Source organism: Vicia villosa, linkage group LG5 (assembly GCF_029867415.1).
Source record: "Vicia villosa cultivar HV-30 ecotype Madison, WI linkage group LG5, Vvil1.0, whole genome shotgun sequence".
Lineage (NCBI taxonomy): Eukaryota > Viridiplantae > Streptophyta > Magnoliopsida > Fabales > Fabaceae > Vicia > Vicia villosa.
Window position 1 is genome coordinate 143,902,895 of NC_081184.1, and position 7,844 is coordinate 143,910,738.

A 7,844-nucleotide genomic window follows, 5' to 3' on the forward strand; every position below is an offset into this window, starting at 1 on the left:
TTTGTTTAGTTGTAAATGATAATCACTTTATTAACAATAGGATTTGATTTGTATAATTGTAAATGATAGTCACTTTATTAATAATAGAAATTGGTTTGTCTTGTTGTAAATAATAGTCACTTTAGTAACAATAAAAATTGATTTTTCTAGTGGTAAATGATAGTCAATTCATTAACATTAGAAATTGATTTGTCATGTTGTAAAATGAATATCATTTAACCTAGAGGAATTTGGGTTTGAGACATCATGTGTAAAAATTTATGTACAGAATTTATTAATATTAATAGAAATTATGGGAATTACTTGTTATGAATGTACATCATCCTAGTGGTAAAGACACATAGATGTCTTTTAAAGACCTTTGATTCCTTATAAGAAACAATTTTAACTTTTTTGATATTATTAATTCATAGTTTTTGATACTATCAATTCATAATTGTTTAAAAATGATATAAAAATAAAAATCAATTTAGTATTTAAAAATGAAAAATAAAAAATAAAACCAACGTGACAGTCCACTCACGATGTAAAAGTATGAAAAAAACCGACTTAAAAGTAGGACAAAATCGGTTTGAAAAAAATATTAACAGAAGAGTTAATATGATTCGATTACATTTTGTAAGAGATTAAGTCGGGTTTATTTTTTTGTGAGGGACTAATTTGACTTGTGTAATATTTACGAGGGATAAAATAAAAATGGATCGCACTCTAATAATCTAATAATAATAATAATAATAATATAGAAAGCATACCCATTAATTATATATATTACAATTTTTTTATAAGCGTAAAATGTGTGATTTATAAATAGCAGAGTAAAAAGGATTAAATTTTTTATTATCTCTTTATCTCAAATTATTAATCATGTTAGATGGTTATGCGAAACATACAGAGGAGAGTGACAACAAAAACTTCATGGCTAATCATAGACGGCCTTATGATTAGTTGCAAGTTGCTGTGTGCTAAAGCAGCATAAAGCCTTATAATTATCATTACACGTGAAGATTTATTCCTAAGCATAGTAGTATTTCTATTGTATTTTTATTAAATACAAAAAGAGTGTCATCTCATTCTCATCTATAACTAAGATTAAAGAACAAGAGAACTGAAAAATATTAAAACAAAAAAAAAAGACACAGTAGCACAACGACAGAAAAGTGAGTATTATTATTATTAACAAGAGATGAAATACAAGGCGTAAGGTAGATAGTGATGGTGATGATGATGGTGGTGGTGAGGTGTTGATTCTTTTTCAATCTGCCACCGTAGGTGAAGAAAGTCATCAACCGAACAAGGTAGCTTGAGAGGGCCATGAGTGTTGTAGCCGTAACTCTCGTAAGCCATGTCTAGAAGATTGTTGAAAAGAGGATGATAAAGATATGAAATAGGGATGAGAAATCTTTGAGAATCAGTGACAGTAGCATCACCTTGTTCCTCAGAACCAACTTGAACTGCTACACATCCCTTCTTCACCTTCATCTTGTGAGATAGATAGCTCTACTTGTTCACTGAATTGCCAAAGTGATGAAGGAAAGAGGAAAAGAAACTGGTAAGGTGGAGGCCGGTATAGTTTCCTATTTAAAAAGAAATAGTCAGTGATTTGTGTGTATAGCGTTTGTACTACGTGTTACGGAATCAATTGCTTGGTGGGGTCTGCAGGCTATTAAGTGGGGGAGTGACCACTACCGTCCCATTCTAGAATTCAACGAATTTTTTTCCACTGAAATTTAAATGTGAATGAATAAATCTCGTCTGATTATTCCGTTAAATCAAATCAATTAAATGATTGATAGCTATGCAGAAACATCAGACAATCAGACAGCAGAAATACAAGTTCGAATTTGCAACATCCTATGTAAATGAACTATAAATAGCAGTGATACCTGTGATTAACAACTAGGGTAATGAGCAGCACAAGAAAAAAGAGTGGGGATCAACTTTATCATTTTCTTTTGAATTTTATTCTTTTTAATTATGGCATCAGTTTAATAGACTTACAATAATCTTAATCATTGTAAAATGACGACACGAATGGAGCACTTAAATTTAGACATCAAGAACCAAACAAAAATTAAAATATACACATTTGTCCGATTATTATTGTCACTCACCACTCAGCATCCTTTTATACTATTTTATTTTCATATTTCAATCCTAGCCGTTGGATCAAAATATGCATGTACCAATATCTCAAAAAAATAAAACATACATGTACGGATGTCCGGCTATTTCTTTCCTTGTCTTAATTGAGCAAAAACTACACTATAGCCAGACAAGAATTAATTCATATACATTTTTTTATATTTAGGTTTCTTGTGTTGCATAGGATACTTTTTGTTTTTCTATTATTGCCACGTGAAGGATTCATTAGGCCTTGCTTTTTAAGAAGTGTTTGAACAAATAGAGATTAGTTAGGTTAGAAAGTTTGACAAATGAATAGGCAAAATGGCCGTTTCAAACCATCTCTCTTTATAAATACTCTCCCTGTCTCATAAAAATGTTTTATAAAAATGTTTTATTTGCATTTTTTCTATATTTTAAAATTAACGTTTTAAAAATTGAACTGGTGAGAGTACTTGGTCAATGGTTTATTGGTTGAACCGCATGACTAAATCAGATTAAATCGGATAACTCGATTGAATAAATTGGTCTCTATTATAAAACTATATATTCATTAAATCGGTCGAACCGGGGTCTCTAGAAAATATCACAACACCTACAAAATTTTAAAAATTTAAAATATCATAATTTCACATGTTTATTCTTTACATTCAAATTCTAAATATAATCATCACTCACAATAAAATAATACAAAATATAAATTTAACGAAATTTTGAACTATGTCTAATTGCAAATAAGAAAAAAGTTGTTCCAAATACATTTTAAATAAAGTCTAATGATATTTTTATTTTATTTTTAAAAAAAATTATAAAAACAACGTCATTTTGTGTTAAAAAAAGCATGCATTTGAATAGTCGGTTTTTTAAAACCGCCGGTTCACCGATTTGACCTATTTTGGCCGGTTCTCACTGGTTCAACAGCAAATCAGGTCCTACAATTAGACCAAACCAGTAATCCCTTTGGTTCCCTGTCCGACTGGCTGATTCGGTCCGGTTATTAAAACATTACTCAAAATAATTGTTCTTTTACAATACCAATGTAACATTTATTATTAGTTTTCCACTACTATTCTCCCTATTTATTAACTTTCATTTTATTCAACTAGTAACAATTAATAACTGCTCAAATATGACATTTTTTATGAGACGGAGTGAGTATGGAAAAAACTTAGATACGATTCTTTAGGTGTGGTTTTTACTATTTTCTAATGAAAATATGACAAGTGTATAATATCCTTTTACACATGCAATTTCCTCCTATTTGCACTCCCTAAAAGATATTTAAGTACTCTGGTCATATTTTCATTAGAAAATAGTAAAAATCACACCTAAGGAATTGTATATAAATTTTCTCCTTCAAATATTTATGTGGTTTTTATTTATATATCATCAAAAAAAATTTATTCACTTATAAGGTCGACTAAGTTAAGAGGATCAAATTGATTGTTCCTTGTCCAACTAAATTATGATTAAAAAAATGCTTAAATAGGTAATTCGTTAGGTAAGTTGGCGAGATTTTGGTTTTCTTCCATTTATCTTTTTTTTAAATAGTCTTTGAATATTAAAATCCTTAGAGCATTTGTCTCGGGCGTCAGGTTTTCATCTCAGAAAAGTTATGTGACAAACGTTTCTGATCTCACATATCAATGATGTGGTCTGAGACGTCTAAATCCAAAAAAAAAAAAAATACAAATTCATCTTCTTCTTCCTCAATCCATCTTCATCCTCCAACCTCCAACTTTCATTTTTTCATCACCAACCTCCATTTTTTTTTCTCATCTCCAACCTTCATTTTTTTCTCACCTCCAACATCCAACCTCCATTTTTTCATCTCCAACCTCCACTTTTGTTTCATTTCCAACCTCTAACCTCCATTTTTTCTTATCTTCAACCTCCATTTTTTTCTCATTTTCAACCTCCAACCTCCATTTTTTCCTATCTCCAACCTCCATTTTTTCCTCGTTTTCAACCTCCAACTTCCAATATCTATTTTTTCCTCCTCTCCAACCTCCATTTTTTTCATCTCCAGCCTCCATTTATTCTCATCTATATCTTCCAACCTATTAGGATACATAAGGTTAATTGCATTATGTTTGGATTGCATTCTATTTAAAATGTTTTGTCTTTAATATTGTGTATCATAGCAAAGTTGCATAATTATATCCAACACAAACCAAAACTTATAACATTAAAATTGGGAAGAAACCTAATCAATTATTGATAAAGCACTTCATGAAAGTACCATTCCAAGTATGAATGAACAAATACAACAGTAACAATCACGTAGAAGGAGGAAACCAAACTTATATGTCATTGCTACCTTCATTGCAAATATATTAGTTCTTTTCATTATTACTGAAAAAGAATTGCAAGTGTGAGTAGTATGGGGAAGTTTCTCATTGGTTAAGAATGTGGAGATTTAAGCATTTATAAGTGAGAGAACTCACACACCTATCACCATAAAATTTTGGGTGAGTAAGTGGTGTGTCTCTCACAAAGTATGTTGATCCTAAAGGAAATGCCCTAATTTAAAATGCTCCCTCGTGTTGAACCCCCCCCCCTAAATTTCCCTAACATATGGTATCGTATATAAGCCTTGGATTCTAGTGACGGAAGCGACTTACTTGTATCTGAAATGTCCATAGGAGGTGTCCCGTTGAAAAGCGTCAACAGCGGTACAAGTGTATATGGATAAAAGAGCTTCCGCTTAAGGAGGAGCATTGTGGATAGACTTGCACTTGAGGGGTAGTGTTGAAAAAAATTACAAGTGTGAGTAGTGTGGACACTATTAGAATATTCGCTTTTAGTGATCGATTTAGTGGGCACCAAAATGTGATATTCATGAGCCAATTTTAAGACATCACTAAATCGGTCACTAAAATAAATAAGCCACCGATTTAGATACCAAAATTTTGTGACCGAAATTTCGGTCACTGTAGTGACCGAATTAGCCACCAAAATTTGATATTCATGAGCCAATTTTAAGACGTCACAAAATCGGTCACGAAAAAATATTTTTATATACAATTTAATTTATATTTGAAAATTAGAGACCGAAATTTGGGTCACTAATATTTTTTGCTTTCTTTTTCTATTTTTAATCCTCTTTGTTATGTTATGATTTTCTTTTCATTTTTTTAAAACATTTTAATTCTCTTTCAATTTAAATTTTTTATTAAATTTTTAATATTTTTTATTATTTTAACATATAATATATTTATATAAAACTATGTCTACATATTTAAATATAAAATATAACAATAGATGTGAAGTGGTGTAGTGGCAAGTTCTTATTAAAATACGCAGAGGTCACAAGTTTGATTCCTAGGTATCACAATTTTTAATTTTATTTTATGAAAAGAACACTAAACTTGGTCTCTAAAATTGGTCACTAAATTCGTCGCAAAAGCTTAGCGACTAGCACTTTTTCAACCGAAAAGTAATGGTCGCTAAACATTTTAGTGACCGATTTTTAAGCTTTTTCGATCTCTAATTCGGTCACTAATAGTGAATTTTCTAGTAGTGGGGGAAGTTCCATATTGGCTAGGAATGTGAAGATTTGAGCATTTATAAGTGGGAGAACACAGACACCTATCACCTTAAGGTTTTGGGTGACTATTTTGTGTGTCTCTCACAAAGTATGTTGCTCCTAAAATAAATTCCCCAAGTTAAAATCTTCCCTCGTATTGATTCCCCTCCCCGATTTGCCCTAGCAATTATCATAGAGTTACAACATGTAGCAAAATTATAATGGTTTATCATCAAACTCTCTTCAAATGCCACCTCGCTACTTAACCTTCAATTCTTATTTCTGTTGCCGTTGTTGCTCTTGAAGAAGGAAACATTGTGGCCATTATTAAAGGAGGTTGGAGGTTGGAGGTTGGTGATAGAAAAAGGAAGGTTGGAGATGATAAAATAAAGGTTGGAGGTGGAGATTGGAAGTTGGAGATGGAGGTTGAGATGATAATGGATGTTGGAGAAAAAGACTGAAGGTTGGAGATGAGAAAAAAATAGAGGTTGAAGACGGAGGTTGGATATGAAAAAATGGACATTGGAGATGAGGAAAAAAATGGAGGTTCGAGATGGAGGTTGGAGGTTGAAGATGAGAAAAAATGGAGGTTGAAGATGAGAAAAAATGGAGGTTGAAAGATTGAGGAAGAAGATAGATTTGTAAAACTAACTTATTAATTTTTTTGATTTCGTCCTCCCATGTCACGTCATTGGTGGGAACATAAACGTTTACCACATAACTTTTTGTAATGGAAGTTTAACGTCAGAGAGGAATACCAAAAGGATTTTAACATTTAAGGACTAACTATTATAAATAAATAAAATATACAAAGACGAAAATCAAAATCTTGGCAACTTACAGGAACAAATTACATATTTAAGCCTTAAAAAATAACCAACTAATCAATTTGTTTTAAAAAACACCATTATATGTTAGGTTAAAGTTCATATTTTTTCAGTTCAATCCAACTATCAGGATTGTTAAAAAAAATTCTACACCGAACTGAATCAAACTGAAGTTAAAATTACTGAACCATTATGTTTGGTTAGTAAACCGAACATGTGTTGCACAAACAGTTCTAAAATCGAACCAAATGACAAATAAATCAAACTGAAAATGAAACATGCTAAAATTAAGTTTAAAATTCTAAATAACTAATAAAAATGTATAATTGTTCGATTCTTTTACAAATAGTTCGGTTTGGGGAAAATTATCTTCTAATAATCTGTACAGTTCCAAATTACCAATGGATATACCAAATCAATAATTTTTGTTCGATTCGGTTTTAGGTAAATTGAATAAGATCAATTCGGTTCGAGTGACCTTTTATTATGGATCAATTTTGTATGGTTTGATTTTTTAACTGAGTTATATCATGACTGATGGGTTGCATATATAGAGTCTAAAATAACTGCAAGTACACATCCTATCGAAGTAATATATAAGATTATCGAACCACAAAGACCAATCGTCAATCTATCAACTCTATTGCTAAGGTGCTTATATAAGGCGGATGAGAATAGTTGATATGAGTGCAATGCAAGAAAGTAAATAGATATAAAAAGTGCAGATAAAAACAACAGGTTTGAATGTAATTCACGTATATCAGACAGCGTTCCAGTTACACATGGATAGAATTACTTATGGGGAAATATTTTCTACTTATAGAAAGGAACAATTTAACGGGAACTTGTCGCTTTCGTGTACTAAGAACCGAGTTTACTCTTTAATCCTATCCTTTTATTGTCACTTATAAAAGGTGCCTCAAACCTTAAAGTAGTAAACCTATTTTTAAGAAATTAATTACTTGTCTTAGGAGAAAAGTGATTTTAACTTGGAAAGTTTAACTTAAAGAGATTCTTGGCTTATAGCCAAGAATCGGATTTCAAACCCATAAACGCGTCCGAAAATAGTTTCAAAATCGTTTTCTAAAAATGTGTCAAAAATTCCTAATTAACCGAACAAACTGCTTTCGCCCTTTTTGTTCGGTTAACAACTAATCAAGTTTGATCTTAAGTATGGATGGCTTTCGATCTTACCCATAAACATTTAAACATAGTAAACTTGAATTAAAGGTTAAAACATTCCCAATAGTATTTCTATTAACATAACATTTGGAACACGATTGTGACAACGATCCTTACATTCTAAACTTTATAAATTTAGCTAGACATGGAAATAAAAGTTAGCCTATAAAAACGTGTAGGCATGG

At 31.0% G+C, this 7,844-nt stretch overlaps 1 protein-coding gene across 1 annotated transcript; it reads right to left on the reverse strand.

The window, feature by feature from the left end:
* Positions 1-1,089: 1,089 nt before the first annotated feature.
* Positions 1,090-1,479, reverse strand: LOC131605652 (auxin-responsive protein SAUR32-like). The gene is made up of 2 exons (XM_058877984.1): positions 1,193-1,479; positions 1,090-1,105 (listed from the first exon to the last, which is right to left on the reverse strand). Exons 1-2 carry the CDS (start codon positions 1,477-1,479, stop codon positions 1,090-1,092), a joined length of 303 nt encoding a protein of 100 aa, XP_058733967.1.
* Positions 1,480-7,844: the final 6,365 nt, after the last annotated feature.